Source organism: Hippocampus bargibanti, linkage group LG10 (genome assembly GCF_051943395.1).
Source record: "Hippocampus bargibanti isolate YZ-2025 linkage group LG10, ASM5194339v1, whole genome shotgun sequence".
NCBI lineage: Eukaryota > Metazoa > Chordata > Actinopteri > Syngnathiformes > Syngnathidae > Hippocampus > Hippocampus bargibanti.
In genome coordinates, this window is record NC_142743.1 from 24,322,328 (window position 1) to 24,339,627 (window position 17,300).

The 17,300-nt window shown below is 38.9% G+C and overlaps 2 protein-coding genes and 1 long non-coding RNA gene across 3 annotated transcripts in view; 2 read left to right on the forward strand and 1 right to left on the reverse strand.

Annotated features, from left to right (window-relative positions):
• The first annotated feature begins 89 nt into the window (after nt 1-89).
• atp6v0e2 (ATPase H+ transporting V0 subunit e2) lies at nt 90-4,303 on the forward strand. Its single transcript, XM_089005865.1, has 4 exons — nt 90-317; nt 1,488-1,535; nt 2,555-2,653; nt 3,804-4,303. Exons 1-3 carry the CDS (start codon nt 214-216, stop codon nt 2,646-2,648), a joined length of 246 nt encoding a protein of 81 aa, XP_088861991.1. The 5' UTR covers nt 90-213; the 3' UTR covers nt 2,649-2,653; nt 3,804-4,303.
• LOC148893068 (uncharacterized) overlaps nt 4,211-17,300 on the reverse strand; it is a 24,302-nt gene continuing 11,212 nt past the window's right edge. Inside the window, exon 2 of the long non-coding RNA XR_016116195.1 lies at nt 4,211-5,097. This is a non-coding gene — a long non-coding RNA (uncharacterized LOC148893068). The remainder of the gene's footprint in view (nt 5,098-17,300) is intronic.
• LOC148893069 (uncharacterized) overlaps nt 8,000-17,300 on the forward strand; it is an 18,189-nt gene continuing 8,888 nt past the window's right edge. Inside the window, 8 exon segments of the mRNA XM_089005866.1 lie at nt 8,000-8,780; nt 12,225-12,291; nt 13,222-13,288; nt 13,395-13,511; nt 14,271-14,582; nt 15,488-15,797; nt 16,784-16,793; nt 16,795-16,967. Of these exon segments, the coding sequence (XP_088861992.1) occupies nt 13,280-13,288; nt 13,395-13,511; nt 14,271-14,582; nt 15,488-15,797; nt 16,784-16,793; nt 16,795-16,967 (931 nt within the window). The 5' untranslated portion in view covers nt 8,000-8,780; nt 12,225-12,291; nt 13,222-13,279.

The window sequence follows — 17,300 nt, forward strand, 5'->3', positions numbered from 1 at the left end:
CGCTTAGTAGGCGGGCTATTTTGGCAATTTAAAGCCCTGATCACAACACAACTGACGTTTCATGTTAACCAATCAGACGGCGCCTTATGTAGGCGGGACTACTGTGATAACCGTGCTAAACGGCAGCCATTGACGCTTCTTTGGCTTCACCGCTGATGACAGCAAATATTTCTTGAAATTTGTGATATTTTTTCCCCTCCTCCGATTGTAGTCATGGTGTCTCACTCCCTTGCGCTGCCGATGATCTGCTTCACTACCCTTTGGGCGCTGGTAGGGGTGGTGGCACCATTTTTGGTGCCCAAAGGACCAAATCGCGGGTAGGTTGCTTGAGCTAACGCTAAGGACGTTACGTCTCTCTTTCTTTTAATCACAGATAAACACTAATATAAGATCTTATTTATTTCCCTTTTAATCGAACCAAGATGAAATATTCAAATGCAAAACTAATCGTGTGCGACCTCACAACCGGATGGTACCAATGATGGCGAGAGGGAAAGTGCAATCATAATCTAGGAATGTGACAACATTTTTCAATAACAATTCATCACACATTTTCTAATACCATCATAAAGTGCTTTTAAATAGCTATCAAATGATGTATATATTATTGATTTATGACAAATACTAAAAAAATTGATTTTTAAATTATCCATATATGAGGGGATTTTCTGCCTGTAATGACAGTTAAAAACAATAACAATATGTGAGCGAGTTCTTTATTACAGTTTAAACGATCACAACTTTCTTTTTTTTTTTTGGCTGATCTTAACGAGTAAGGTAGCATTGGAAAGCTTTTGAAATTTTAAACACGAACAGAAACACGAGAAAAGTTTCTAAATATAAATGAGCAAATATCAACGATTGAATGGAGGCAGATTTTCGTGAGAAATCCAACATGGCTGTCATTGAATACTAGGAAAGAAAATGGCCAGCTCTAGAAATATAGATGCTAATGCTTCTTTTTTCTTGAAACAAATGAAGACAAATATATATTCTACCACTTCTATTTGTTATAAATATACAACTTACTTACTGTAGTGTTAGCAAAAAGAGCGTAAGCTTCAATCCATTTTTTCCCTCATTTCTCATCGTGGTATTCGGAAATGTCAAGAACCAGCATGGAGGGAAACATGTAATACGTCATCCATCATATGACGTATGACCGCTGCAGTTAGCTTGGAAAATCCCACCAAAAGAAGATTACATACTTGACAAAAATGCAATGATATACGACTGCGAGTACAGAGTGCGCTCGATTCACTGGACAGAAACAATCGCGGTGGAATATAGCTCACGCTAACGTACCTGCTGAATCATAGACCCAAAAATGGAATCACAAGAGAGGGGCGATGTATCAAGTACCTCAAAAAACAAACAAACAACCAATCGTCTTCATACTAATTTTGTGGTACAAACATGCAAGTTCCTCCAAAAATTTCCACATAGTTGTCGTGTTGGTCTTTTAACGTGACTTTGAACTTTTGCAGGGTGATTGTCACCAGTTTGATTCTCACCGCTGTCTGCTGTTACCTCTTGTGAGTACTTTGCAGCAAAAGCAACAACAACAAAAACATGTGCAGTACTCTATTACACGGTATACGTATGTATTTCCAGTTTTAACCTGACTGCGTTTCCAATGTCTTGACTGTTTCACAATGCACCACCGGGGGGCGCCAAACTCCATCATTACAGCTGTTACCTTTTTGGTTCAGTCGACATTTTAGGTCCCATTATGCATTTCGAGGTTATCTTTCACAATAATAATAATAATAATAATAATCATAATAATAATAATAGTAGTAGCAAAAATAGTAATAACAATAATAATAATAATAGTAATAGTATGAATAATAATAGTAGTAATAATAGTAGTAGTAGTATTAGTCGTAGTAGTAGTAAAACAAACATGTGGATCATACCTCTAAAGATGGAGGACACTGATTTGCTGTGGCGACCCCTTGTAGGGAAAAGCCGAAAGGAAAAGAAGATGATAATAATAATAATAGTAGTAGTAGAGGCAATAGCAGTAATAATAGTAGTAGTAATAATAGTAGTAATAGTAGTAGTAGTAGTAAAAAAAAAAATAATAATAGTAATAATAATAACAGTAATAGTAGGAATAATAATAGTAGTAATAATAGTAGTAGTAATAATAGTAGTGATAATAGTAGTAGTAATAATAATGATATAGTAGTAGTAATAATAGTAGTAGTAGTATTAGTCGTAGTAGTACTAGTAGTAATAATAGTAATAGTAATAATAGTAGTAGTAGTATTAGTCGTAGTAGTACTAGTAGTAATAATAGTAATATAATAATAGTAGTAATAGTAATAGTTATAATAATAATAGTAATAATAATAATAATAATAATAACAACAATAATAATAATAACAATAATAATAGGAATAATGATAATAAAAATAATACATTTAATTTCTAAGCGGCTTTCAAAACTCTCAAGGACACTTTACAGTCACGGGATCTTTTTTGTGTGCGGGTGAGCAGTGGCATCATTGGATAAAGACATCTTTACTAACAGTGTGTTTCCCCCCAGCTGGTTAATAGCCATCCTGGCGCAGACCAACCCTCTTTTCGGCCCTCAGTTGAAGAACGAAACCATTTGGTACCTGACTTACTTCTGGGAGTAGAACAGGTGACGCAACAAGAACGCAACAATCGCCTCATTGAACTATGATGTCACTACATTACAATATTAAATATCAAGTTGTTACATATGAAATATGTCAACATTCACATATTTCAACATGACACCTCAGTTACATTAGACATTGAAGGACAACCGACGTCTCCGGACAAGTTGTGTCCATAATTTGTAAAATGGCTTCAACTGAAGTCATTTGAAGTCATATAGTTTACCTTATAAGACTGGCGCTGAATATTCCGGAAGTCTTGTTTTCCAGTTGGTGACGATTCCTGACGTGACGTCACGGAGGGAACGCCTATGACCGAAAAAGCGACACACAATGCATTTTGGGTATTTTGTTTGGTCTGAAAACATCGTGTTGATGGCGAAATTACAAGGAAAACACATACATAACACAATGGTGAACCGTTGTTTGTTGCACCAAGACTACTATTTGATACGAGTTGACACAAATTCCCAGCAAGCAAATCAGCCCATTTCCAACGGAGCTTGGTCGCCATCTTGTGAATTTGATCCGGAAGGACTTCTTGAATCGATTGCAAACATTTATGCTTTCCTCTTCAGAACGATCTGAATCCTATTCAGAACTGGATGAGTTACAAGAAAGGATTTTTTTCTGAATCTGAACTCTCTGAAGCCATTGTTTTGATTCTGGAGCAAGGCAGTTTGTGAAGGAGTATCCTGGCGGGACTTTTTGAATCTCGCCATTTCTGAGCTCATTTTGTGGAAATTTTGGCACACATTAAGTCATTTTTATAGGTGTTTTGCAGTTGACTAAAAATATCAGCCTGCTTAGAATGTATTATTATTATTATTATGGGTATGTTATATGCTATAAAACGTTTTTCTGATGTCAGTTAGGAAACAAAATAATGGTGTCGGTTGTCCTTTAAATGTGATGTTTCTGTGGCACATTCGACATTAAATAGTTGAATGTGATACATATTAGTGACACATTAAATTTTGCGCACCTACATACATTAGTACACATTTAATATATTGTTAATATGCCACGCTATCAGACGTCCTTCATACATGCATTAAATATAATATGCATGCCAATGCATATATTAAATATGATGGAAATATGCTCCATTAGACATTAAATAATACAAGTATTGTGTTCCTTGTCTTTCAGACGGCCGTCCTGATTCAAACACACACACACACACACACACACACACACACACACACACACACACACACACACACACACACACACACACACACACACACACACACACACACAAAATTACATGTAAGATGAAGACTACTGTACAGTTGATGTAAATTGAGTGTTCAACAGTATGAACGTTGAAATATGTAATGTGTTAGTTGCACATTTTCAGTGTTTACCTTTTTTTTTACGCATATTTATTTTTGTCCAGATGACGTAATGACCTCAACGTTTGTAGCTGTTTTATCCCCCGAAAGAAAAAAAGAACCCACAACTCCTCCTCCTTATCCTTGTTGCCATGGCGATCCACTCAACTGATTCACACTAGGATGCACGTAAACTAGATTTTAGAATCCTTTGACAGACACACACACACACACACACACACACACACACACACACACACACACACACACACACACACACACACACACACACACACACACACACACACACACAAACACACAGATTATAAAATATTTTTCATCACCAAATTAACATTTAGAATTGTTCCCTTGGGAAATAATAACAATAATAATGATAATAATAATACATGTCATTTCTAAGCGCCTTTCAAAACTCTCAAGGACACTTAACAGTCACAGGAATTTTTTTTCTGCGGGCGAGCAGCGGCAGCCACACCCGTCAGCGTTTACTCAACCCGGATGTAACAGAAAGTAAAAAAAATAAAGGTATTACTACTGTTTTGAGTGTAGTCACGCATTAAATTGCTGTGCGAGTGTGTGACATGCTGGCTGGCCAAAATAAAGTGGTGTATCAATTCTTGCCTTCTGAAATGCATTCTAAAAATAAATATTCAGTCCTTCTATTGAAAGTTACATTTTGGAAATGTAGTTAGTACATGAAAAAAAAAAAACTATTTTTTTGCCTTAAAAGCCAAAGAAAAAGCAAACCAAGCTCTCAATGTACTTTACCACCACCTCCCTTGAACTGTGTTTGATTTACCAGTACCTTTGAACCTCAATGCTTCAGCCCCAAAAAAAAACAAAGAAAATCCAAAAAGAATCCAAATCAACATATAAATACAGCTACTCTTTTGAAAGACCAAATTACTTTGTACCCTTTCCACACTTTTTTTGTGGTACTGGCCTCCGTCGAAAAGAACCCAAGTCTCAACAAGTCCCGACAGACTCAATGAGTCAACCATTTTGATTGTCCAGTGATACCTCGGTTTACGAACGCCTTGTCTTACAAACTTTTCCGTTTACAAACGTTAAATTTATGAAAAATTTACCTTGGCATACAAACTATTTTTCGGGATACACAATGAGTGATGTGTCGTTGGTGACGAGCCCGTTCTAAAAGAAAATGGCAGTCGGCTTGTTTTGGTCCTCTACGCCCCGCGCCCGGTCATCGGTTAAAGCCACGTGATTGGTCAAGAACGCAGCATTTGGGGGGGGGGGTTTAAACATTAAAGAGAACAGGCAGACGACAGAAAGAGAGTGAGAAAATGGATCGAAAACAGTGAAATTTGGACTCGTTTCAACTTTATTGATAATATCCCATCAATCAGGCCCCACAAATAACCCGCACAAACCATCTGTACACTTGATGCAAAAAAAATATCAACCCAGCTAAACAGAACACAATTGATGAGGAACTAGGTAAAATGATGGCAAAGAAAGCACCTCCAAGGGAGCATTCCTCAAGATGGTGAAAGAAGAAGGTTACGTTCCTCATCAAGTGTTTAATGCTGATGAAAGCGGCCACTTCATTCCATCAAGCTATCAACGACCATCATAAAGGTCGATAAAATCACTTTATTATACAGTATTATTATTTTATTTATTATTTCTTTAATTATAATATCATAGCACATTTATTATACATAAAAAAGTAGTAGTAGTAGTAGTTTTAAGGCTTATTTAGTAGAAAATGGTCTTTTATGGGGACCCGGGAACGGATTATTCTCATTTTAATGGTTTTCTATGGGAAATTAATTTTTGGGATACACACCTTTCGCTTTACACTCTGTCTGGGAATTAATTAAATTTGTAAGCCAAGGTATCACTGTAGTGTAATTAATGGTCATAACACACATCGGAAAACACACATCGTAGATTTTTTGCGGCTTGTTTCGAGCCAACCATGGAAACATTCCAGGTTGTAAGCATTCCACATTCCGCTTGACAGCCACTAAACACTTTGGATAACATCCCATGCCTCCTGCTCTTAATATCCGCTCGTAATCCCGCCCGTCAGTGTGTGAGTGTGTATGTGAGGAGTCACCATGGCAACAACCACGTCCGTCCATCCGTCCGTCACGGCTCTAATTGTCATTGTGACCTTGGATTATTTATGTTTCTGTGATTATGTGTGAGAGAATAAAACAATAACTCGTGTTCTCACAATTCCCTGGTGCCAAATTCAACAGTTTTGAATGTACGCAGCTGTACAATGGATTTGCAGTTTAATACGATCCACGCCAGATTAAAAATGTCATTTGTCTCCAGAAAGAAAATAGATTGTTTGACAGGGGAGTAAAAGAAGCTATTTTCATAAAACAGCAAAACCCTACACTAAATCGCCATGGTGGGATGAGGTTCAATTTGGATCCTTCCTATAACCAACTTTTTAGGCAACATAGGCTTAGTTATGCTGATGAGGTGAAAAACCAGTAAAATGGGGCAATCAGACCAGTCGTAAATGGGGCAATCAGGCCAGTCGTAGACCCCATACTCGGGCAGGACAATAGAAGTAATCAGTCAGGACAATAGAAGTAATCCCGCCCCTTTGTTCGTGACCACGCCAGCACGTCTTGCCTTGCTCGAGAATCAAAACAATGGTTTCAGATTGGGAGAAGATGCTTTCTTGTTACTCATTCAAGTTATGAATATGATTCAAATAGTTCTGAAGAGGAAAGCATCAATGTTTGCAATCGATTACAGAAGTCCTTCCGTCTCATTTTGAGGCGTCTGGATTGTAATATGGTGTCCCAGAAAATGCACAAGATGGCGCCCAAGATCCGTTGGAAATGGGCTGATTTGTCTGCTGGGAATTTGTGTCAACTAGTATCAAATAGTAGTCTTGGTGCAACACACGACGATTCACCATCGCATTATGTTTTTTGCTTCTAATTTCGCCATCAACACGATGTTTTCAGAGCAAACAAAGTACCCAAAATGCATTATGTGTCGCTTTCTCGGTCAGAGGCGTTCCGGACGTCACGTCAGGCATCATCATGAACTCGAAAACAAGACTTCCTGAATATTCAGCGCGAGTCTCAAAACGTAAGATATAGCTATATGCGGTGGAATCTTTGTAAAATACGCTCAGTAGAAGTCATTTTACAAATTATGGACACAACTTGTTCGGACGTGTAGGTTGTCCTTTCAGGCTTAGAACATTAGAAAGTAGAAAATTATGTTTTATGGGGACCTGGGAACGGATTATTCTCATTTTAATGGTTTCCTATGGGAAATTAATTTTTGGGATACACACTTTTCACCTTAAACACTATGTCGGTTGTCCTTTAAATTGGATCAATATGCACATAATCCTTCTGTAATATTCATAAATAGTCCATGATGTCTCAACCTTGCCAAAAAAAGAAATCTTTATTTATGCATGCACCTGTAGGAGCTGCCCTAGATAGATGGATGTACTGTATTCATTACTCGGGAGAATACCACGCATATTTTTCTACCCCAGGTTGCCCATTATTTTTAATGTTATTATTAATCCATGATATTCTTTAGGAGTGTTATATAAATGGTATTGTTTCCGTTATTTAAAACTATATTTTGGGGTTCCTACAGCCGGTTTTGCACCTTCAAGTGTCTTGAGGAGACCTCGGGTTCAACGGGTTCACATCTGCTGCTCAATGTCCTTAAATGCGGTTTCTTCACCCCGCCCCCCTGGGCAACTCAGCGTTTGTAAACACACGCCACTTCCGCTGTCACGTGATCCAAATTTAGACAAGCGCGTGACAATTACCACAACGGGAAACAGTCGCGCAATAAGTCAAGTCGTAATAACGCCGTAGTGTTCAAACTGTTGTGGTTTTATTGTGAAACTCCTCAGAGGAAGTTTGGGCGCTGACATCATTGTTTGACGGTGAACTTCACTCGCCCCCCCCCCCACCATCCTGTATAACAAACAACCGATTACAGGCGAAAAATAGTTCCCTTGAAAGGACAAACGACACATTTTTTCCTAACTGACCTCCGAAAAACGTTTTGTAGCATCTAAAATAGCCAAAACACGCAGGATGACATTTTTAGTCGAGCGGAGCGATTCGCTGCTGTGTCACGTCCGCCAGTGGGGACGGACGACTCCAACCGGCGACGACGCGGGGGTGCGCGGCTCACACGCTCCCTCTCGCCCGCCCCCAACAACTGGAGGTCGGGGGAGACAAGACGACAGCAGGAGGAGGGGGCAGTCCTAAAGTAATGGATATTCCGGCTCTTTTCGGAGAGCCGGTTCTTTTGGCTCAGCTCACTAAAAAGATCCGGCTCTTTTGTCTTTAATTCTCCCCTCTCTCCTCTACCACGGATCTTGACCAATCACGCGCGGCTTTGACCGAAGACCGGGGCCGGGGAATAGAGGACAAAAAAGGCTCCCATTTCCGGCTCTCTTCGTTCACTTCAGAGTTCCAACTCATTCGCGAACGACACATCACTCCACTCCAACCACTTCCACATCCGCCGTCTGCTTCCAGCGGCTCGGTCGTACAGCGAAGCTAAAGCCGGCGCCAACTAGCCAACCTTCCACGAGCTCCGAACAGGAATTCCCAGCCGAGCAAAGTCCACTAAGAACGGTCGACTCTTCCACTGCCGTCTCGCGATAAATGTGCACGGCCTTCTCCCCCCCCAAAAAAGGCACCAGGCAAAAGGGCTGCACATCAAGGCGGACATTTTTGTTTCTTATCCAGACTCCAGCCAAACAGCGAAAGGGGACATTCGAGGACACCGAGAGGTAAGTCCCACTTTGCCTCATATCACACACCCACTCCTGTTTAAACACGCAAACATTCACTTTTTAGCATTAAAACGTTGGATATTTTAAACTTTTAAAAATGCCCGTTTGCATACAGAAGAAAATCGATATAAAGGACGCAAGGAAAGTTCGACTTTTATTATTTATTTAAAAGTTGAACCGAAAGTACTTTTTTCTGTGACTTTTGAAACATTATATTATGTTGCTGTTTTATTAGTGTAATTGTGGTTAGTTTTTGGAAGAGGCGTGGGGAGGGCATTTTTTTGGTGGCTAAATTGTAGCCAGGGTCGTGTTCGTGTTTGTGTTCCGAGGCCTTGACGGCAGGTGGACACATAATCCGTCCATTTTTTTTGTCTCCTTGTTTTCTATTACTACTTAAAACCGCGTTTTTTTGATGTTTAACAAAAACCCAAAGCGAAAAAATGTGCCTTGGTGCCTCCAAATGCTTCGTATTAAACAATTCATGTTGGACATCCGGTGGCAGTGCCAGCTGCGGGCCCGTGTTTATTGTCTGCCAGCTCCGCCATTCACGGCGACTGCTTCTCGGTAAGACTTGAAGAAGATTACAGTGATACCTTGGCTTACGAACTTAATTGGTTCCCAGACACAGTGTGTAAGGTGAAAAGTGTGTATCCCAAAAAATAATTTCCCATAGGAAACCATTAAAATGAGAATAATCCGTTCCCAGGTCCCTATAAAACATCATTTTCTAATTGTCTAAGCCTCCAAACTACACAAAATATACATTATTTCATGTATAATAAATGTGCTATGGTATTATAATGAAAGAAATAAACTGTATTGTGTAATAAAGTGGTTTTATTGACCTTTGTGATGGTCGTTGATGGCTTGATGGAATGGAGTGGTCGCTTTCATCAGCATTAAACACTTGATGTGGAACGTAGCCTTCTTCTTTCACCATCTTGAGGAATGATCCCTTGTAGGTGCTTTCTCTGCCATCATTTTACCTTTTTCCTCATCAATTGATTATTTCTTTTTTTCTACTTTCATTCCTTTCATCACTTTGCTGCTGTGAAATGTAAATTTCTCCACTGTGAGACTAATAAAGGCAAATCCAATCCAATTGTGTTTTGTTTAGCTGGGTTGATAGCTTTTTGCATCAAGTGTACAGATGGCTTGTGCGGGTATATTTGAACTAGTTTCTTTGATAGTTCAAAGGCAGAGTCTACACTGCAAGGTTAAAATATCCCATCAATCGGGCTCCACAAATAACCTGCACAAGCCATCTGTACACTTGATGCAAAAAGCTATCAACCCAGCTAAACAGAACACAATTGATGAGGAACACAGTAAAATTATTGCAGCGAAAGATCACCTACAAGGGATCATTACAAAGGTAAATAAAACAACTTTATTTTACAGTGCAGTTTATTTCTTTAATTATAATACCATAGCATATTTATTCTACATAAAATAAGGTATATTTTGTGCTTAGAAAATTAGAAAATGATGTTTTATGGGGACCTCGGAATGGATTATTCTCATTTTAATGGTTTCCTATGGGAACATTATTTTTGGGATACACACTTGTCGCCTTACACACTCTGTCTGGGAACCAATTAAGTTTGTAAGCCAAGGTATAACTATATTTATAAGTTTCCAAACCCGAGCCAAGTGCAAATAACATTTTTCCAAAAATGACCAAAAACAAGTTGTAATTGAAGCCGTTTCTAATTTAAAATTAGCCCCAAAATCACAGTAGTATTTATGCCCCCATTTTGGAATCAAAATTGTTTCATGCGGCCATTTGTGATGTTCTCTTCCGGCTGCCAAAATAGCAATCTATTTTGGGAATTAGTCCCAATCCACCATATAGTGTCCTATATAGTAAATTAGCTGTTTTGTCGTAGTATTTGAGTGTGAAGGGATGATGTTATTTTTTCACCACAACTCAAATTGTTGTGAAAAATATTTATAATAACAACATGGACTCTTATCGGTGTAGTAAATAAACTCCCAAGTCATTCTCAGCAATTTAACAGGACAAAGAATTTAGCAGCAGGGGGTCTCTTGAAAAAAATCTCTGAGCTAAGAAAAGGCTGCTTGTTGAGGTGTGGAGAGAGGGGAAATTCTTCATAGAAAGTGAAAGGAGCTCCAGTGATACCTCGGTTTACAAACCCCTTGGCTTACGAACTTTTCCGTTTACGAACGTTACATTTATGAACATTTTACCTTGGCATACCAACTATTTTTCGGGATACACACGCAGCGCCACAGTGAGTGATGTGTCGTTCGCGAATGAGCCTGTTCTCCTAACAAGAAAATGGCAGCCGACTGTTTTTGTCCTCCATTTCCCGCCCCCAGTCTTCGGTTAAAGCCACATGATTGGTCAAGAACGCAGCAGTTAGGGGAGGTGGGGTTAAACATTAAAGAGACAGGTAGACGACAGAGAGAGAAAATGGGTAGAAAACAGTGAAATTTTGACTCATTTCAACTTTGATAGATCAAAGGCAGAGTGTAGACTGCAGGGTTAAAAATCCACAAATAACCCGCACAAGCCATTTGATGCAAAAAGCTTTCAACCCAGCTAAACAGAACACAATTGGTGAGGAACTAGGTAAAATTATCGCAGAAAAAGCACCGACAAGGGATCATTCATCAAGATGGTGAAAGAAGAAGGCTCCGTTCCTCATCAAGTGTTTAATGCTGATGAAAGCGGCCACTCCATTACATCAAGCAATCAACGACCATCACAAAGGTCAATAAAACCACTTTATTACACAGTACAGTTTATTTCTTTCATTATAATACCATAGCACCTTTATTATACGTAAAATAAGGTCTATTTTGTTTCATTTTAAGGCTTATTTAGTAGAAAATGATGTTTTATGGGGACCTGGGAACGGATTATTCTCATTTTAATGGTTTCCTATGGGAAATTAAGTTTTGGGATCCACACTTTTCGCCTTACACACTCTGTCTGAGAACCAATTAAGTTCGTAAGCCAAGGTATCACTGCACTCTCTATTATCATTATACCACCTCGCCGTGGAATCTCGCTGTTTGGCAAGTTCGCCGCAATTTGATTGGTAGAATCCAACCATGAGGAGGGTGGAGCCCGATAGCTCGTGTTAAGAGGCAATGTTCGCGACAGCCCATTCGCCGTATACTGTTGGAGACCCAATGTTGTCATGAACAACATTATTAGCAAGCTAGCTAGCTTTCTATCTATTTCAGTTATTCCGGGTTGAGTGAACGCTAGCGCGTGTGGCTGCCGCTGCTCACCCACAGAAAAAAAACTTGTCCTGTGACTAAAACCTTTTTAGTTGCATTTGAGCTGAGTTGGCCAAGATTTGGGGTTTCTCCAGTCTCTCGTGCCAAAAATCGTCGATTCATTTTCTTGGTTATGACCTTCCGGTTTGCAACTTCCTGATTCTCCTATCTTTGATTTTTTTCCCCCAGTGAACAAGAAAGGCTACGTCATGTGAAGAACGGTCAACTTCTTGACCATCTCGACTGTGATTTGGAGGTAAGGGCGTCCAAATACAGTGATACCTTGTCTAACAAACTGCATTGGTTCCCAGAAAGTGTGTGTAAGGCGAAAAGTGTGTATCCCAAAAAATAATTTCCCACAGGAAACCATTAAAATGAGAATAATCCGTTTCCAAGTCCCCATAAAACATCATTTTCTAATTTTATAAGCCTTAAAACTACCCAACATATACCTTATTTTATGTATAATTAATGTGCTATGGTATTATAATTAAAGAAATAAACTGTGCTCTATAATAAAGTCATTTTACTTACCTTTGTGATGGTCGTTAATGGCTTTATGGAATGGAACGTAACCTTCTTCTTCCACCATCTTGAGGAATGATCCCTTGTAGGTGGTTTCTCTGCGATAATTTTACCTAGTTCCTCATAAATTATGTTCTGTTTAGCTGGGTTGATAGCTTTTTGCATCAAATGTACAGATGGCTTGTGCGGCTTATTTGTGGAGCCTGATTGCTGGGATATTTTAACCTTGCAGTCTACTCTCTGCCTTTGAACTATCAAAGTTGAAATCCATCTTCTCTCTCTCTCTCTCTGTCGTCCTGCTTGTCTCTCTAATGTTTAAAACCACCTCACCTCACTGCTGCGTTCTTGACCAATCACGTGGCTTTAACCGAAGACATTTATTATACAGTACGGTTAATTTATTTACTCATAATACCATAGCAAATTTATAATACATAAAATAAATAATTTTGTGTAGTTTTAAGGCTTAGAAAAGTAGAAAATTGTTTTATGGGGCCCTGATAACGGATTATTCTCATTTGAATGGTTTCCAATGGGAAATAATTTTTTGGGATCCACACTTTTCGCCTCACACACACACACACACACATGTCTGGGAAGCAATTAAGTTCGTAAGCCAAGGTTTGACCGTACCCGATTGTGCCGATTTGTGCCGTCGCAGCGAGCAGAGGACAATTTTGTGACTGGGACCTGACCCCGCCCCCTCCAAGGCCTCGGGCATGCCTCAGGTAAGCCAATGGCGGTTGTCATTCGAGGCGCTCGTAAATGGGATGATGATGATGATGATGATGATGATGATGATTTTTGCCCCGACTTACCACGCACTGACACCAGCCGGGTATGAATGGGATGGAGCCTGCTTTTGGCGAGGCCTACGGGGGTCAGCGGGCTCCTGTCGGCCACTACCCGATGGCCATGTCACCTGAAGGGGGCAGGACGCAGCACGACCAGGTCAGCTCCACCCGCCGGACGACAAACAAAAGCCACATTCGCTACCTAAAACCCCCTTTTTTTTCTTTCCTTCTTTCTTGCCTCCTTTCTTTTTTTTTCATTTTTCTATCTTTCTTTTTGATTTTTATCCTTTTCTTTTTTTCCTGCTTTTTTCCATTTTTCTTTTTTTTCTTGTTTTCATTTTATTTGTTTCTTTTTTGTTTTTTTTTGCTGTCTATTTTTTGTGTTTTTTTTTCCTTTTTGTTTATTGTTTCTTTTTTCCTTCTTTCTTTTTTCTTTTTGTCTTTTCTTTCGTTCTCTTTTTTTTCTTTTGTCTTCCTGTTTCTTCTTTTCTTTGTTTTTTCTTTTTCTTGTTTTCTTTATTTTTTCTTTTTTTCCCTTTTCTTTTTTTATTTCTTATTTTTTCTTTTTCTTTTTTATTTCTCATTTTTTGTTTTCTTTCTCTTTTTTATTTTTTTTTCTTGTTTTCTTTCTCGTGTTTTCTTTCTTTTTTCTCTCTTTTTTTAATTCTTATTTTTTCTTGTTTTCTTTCTTTTTTTCTTTTTTTTTTATTTTCTTTCTTTTTTCTTTTTTTCTTTTTCGTCTTTATTACTTTCTTATTTGTTGTTTTCTTTCTCTTTTTTCTTTTTTATTCATATTTTTTTCTTGTTTTCTCTTTTTTCTTTCTTTCTTGTTTTCTTTTTTTTTCTTTCTTTTTCTCGAATTCTTTTTTGTCTTTTTTTTTTCTATTTTCTTTATCCCCCGCCGCCCCGCGCGCAGAGCGTTCTCCTGATGCTGGGTTCCCCGGCGTCGCCCCGCCAACGGCCTTTCGAGCTGCTCAGCGACCTCGTGGACGACGGCGGCCTGGGCGAGGATCTGCACGCCGAACGCTGGGACGTGTCGTCTCTGGACGAGATGTCTCGCTACGCCAAGTTGGGTCTGGGCGTGGCCTCCGAGGACGCCGTGCTGATGGGACGATGGGGGCGGAGCCGAGAGGAGGACAAGACCAAAGACGAGCCGCTCGCCCTTGCGGGACGAGGACAAGACGCGGGTGTCAGGAAGGAGAAGGATGTCGAGGTGTACACGTCACAGGTGAGACGCCGCTCAAAACTTACCCCCCCCCAAAAAAAAAAACCCACACTTGAGTTTGACATTTGTAAAATTTGAGAATTCTTCTTTTTTTTTCCGAGCCAAATCATGACTTGACCTCTCTAAAATTTATCGACAAGTCGGCTTGACTCGCGTGATGTTTGGTGCACTAATTTAAAGACTCTGTGGGACTTGCAACGAACCAATATTTGTAATACAGTCATTGATTAGCTAGCTTGTCAGTGTGTAATTGATTTTGATAAAGTTTTTACAATTTGTATCCCGCTAGCATTTCACCCTTTTGGTCGCGTATGCAGAGGTTGTTGAGACCAAAATGGTCAAATGGCAGATTTATTTATGTTGAATTTTTTTTCAAACATACTTTGGAGAAGATTAGAATTTATTTAGCTTTTTGTTATTATTATTGGGTATTATTATTAGTAGTATTAGTTCGAGTGTAAGTTTATTTTTAGCATTTTCTTTGTGTATTTTATTATTACTATGCGTAGTAGTTTATTTTATTTGTGTGTTTTATTATTTTTATTCTTATTTCTTGTACAAGTTCATTTTGTATGTTATCATTATCTTTATTATTATTATTATTGTTGTTGTTATTGTTATTGCTATTGCTGTTATTGTTTTTGTTATTATTATTATTATTATTAATTATTAGTTCTAGTGTTAGTTTATTTATTTTGTAACATTTTTTGTGTTCTTTATTATTATGAGTAGCAGTTTATTTATTTTATTTGTGTGTTTTTTTTATTTTTATTCATATTTGTTTTACAAGTTCATTTATTCATGTATTTTATTATTATTTTATTAATTTATTTTATTAATTTATTTTATTATTTTTAATCATAGTAATACAAAAAAATATTATTTTTTTGGGGGGGTGGGGGTAGCAGGCCATAGTCCCGCCTCAGGCGCCGACGAAGGAGGACCACCACAAGGAGCCCCCGTCATCAGCTTTGCAGCTGGAGCACTGCAGCGAGGAGCACAACTACTCCCTCAGTCAGGGAGGAGAAGCGTCCGTCACTCACGGCCTGCAGGAGGAGGCGCAACCGCAACCGCAGCGGGAGGAGGCGGCGCAGGAACAGGAAGACGGAGGACGCAAACCAAACGAGGAGGATGACGAGGACGAGGATGAGGAAGAAGAAGAAGAAGAAGATGAGGAGACGGCAGCCGAACTCTCCAGCTCATCCGAAACGGAATGCGGTAAGTTTTTTTTTTGATGTCCCTTCCAGACCTCAAACCACGTCGTATGTCTTCCCGGACAACATCCACAAGATCCAGTCCAGTCACTTCCCAGAAGGAAACCAAAGTCACACCAACAAACATCTCAATCCAGCCGAACAAAAGCCACAAAACATCCAATGGGGAGGAAAAAAAAAACATGCTAGACACACGTACGATTGCAAAGCATAAATGTACAGTCATACCTCGGTTTACGAAGCCCTTTGGCTTACCAACTTTTCCGTTTACGAACGTTAACATTTATGAAAATTGTACCTTGGCATATGAACTATTTTTTGGATACACAATAAATAAATAAATGAGTGAATACATGAATAAATAAATACACAAATAAATAATAAAATATACACGAATGAATGAATGAATACACGAATGAATGAATGAATACACCAATGAATACACCAATAATTACACAATAAATAAATAAATACACGAGTAAATACACGAGTGAATACACGAATAAATAAATACACGAATAAATAAATACACGAATGAATGAATGAATACACAAATAATTCCACAATAAATGAATAAATACACGAGTAAATACACGAATAAATATATGAATAAATACATGAATAAATACACAGATAAATACACAAATGAATGAATACACGAATAAATACACGAATAAATACACAAACAAATAAATAAATAATGTGTAGTTTTAAGGCTGAGAAAATCAGAAAGTAGAAAATGATGTTTTTTGGGGACCTGGGAACGGATTATTGTCATTTGAATGGTTTCCTATGGGAAATAAATTTTTGGGATACACACTTAAGGCCTTACACACTCACCAATTAAGTTTGTAAGCCAAGGTATCACTGTACATGCATGTTTTATGCATTGTTTTTTTTTTAATCACGACGCACGGCATTTTTCGACACTCAAAAAAACAACTTTCTCGAATTTGTTACTCAGCATTTTCGGTGCTCTTTTCCCGGCAGAGGCGGAGGCCGGCGAGGCCAGCGGGCGAGCGGCCGTCCAAGCGCCGCTGCTTTTGGGAATATCGGCGTTCCCGCGAGTCCAGCGTCAAGAAGAAAACGGGAGGAGGAGGAGGAGGAGGCGGCGGCGATTGGTCGCTGTCGTGGAGCTCCAGCACGCTGCCCAGCACCTTGTATCGACGGCAAGGTCGCTGCATGGCACACCCGCATGCATACATGATAGATATTTTTGGGAAAGATTACATTACATTAGCCTTTAATAATAATAATAATAATAATAATAATAATAATAATAAATGTTATTTCTAAGCGCCTTTCAAAACTCTCAAGGTCACTTTACAGTCACAGGATTTTTCTGTTGGTGAGCAGCGGTTGCCACACGCGCCAGCGTTCACTCAACCCGGAAGTACAGTGATACCTTGGCTTACAAACTTAATTGGTTCCAAGACAGTGTGTCAGGTGAAAAGTGTGTATCCCAAAAATTAATTTCCCATAGGAAACCATTAAAATGAGAATAATC

What these genes read in the sequence shown, in the direction of transcription:
- atp6v0e2 (XM_089005865.1), top strand. Translation starts at nt 214, where the DNA reads ATGGTGTCTCACTCCCTTGCGCTGCCGATGATCTGCTTCACTACCCTT. An exon ending in CCCAAAGGACCAAATCGCGG is followed by an intron (nt 318 to 1,487) that starts GTAGGTTGCTTG and finishes GAACTTTTGCAG; the next exon opens with GGTGATTGTCACCAGTTTGA. An exon ending in GCTGTCTGCTGTTACCTCTT is followed by an intron (nt 1,536 to 2,554) that starts GTGAGTACTTTG and finishes GTTTCCCCCCAG; the next exon opens with CTGGTTAATAGCCATCCTGG.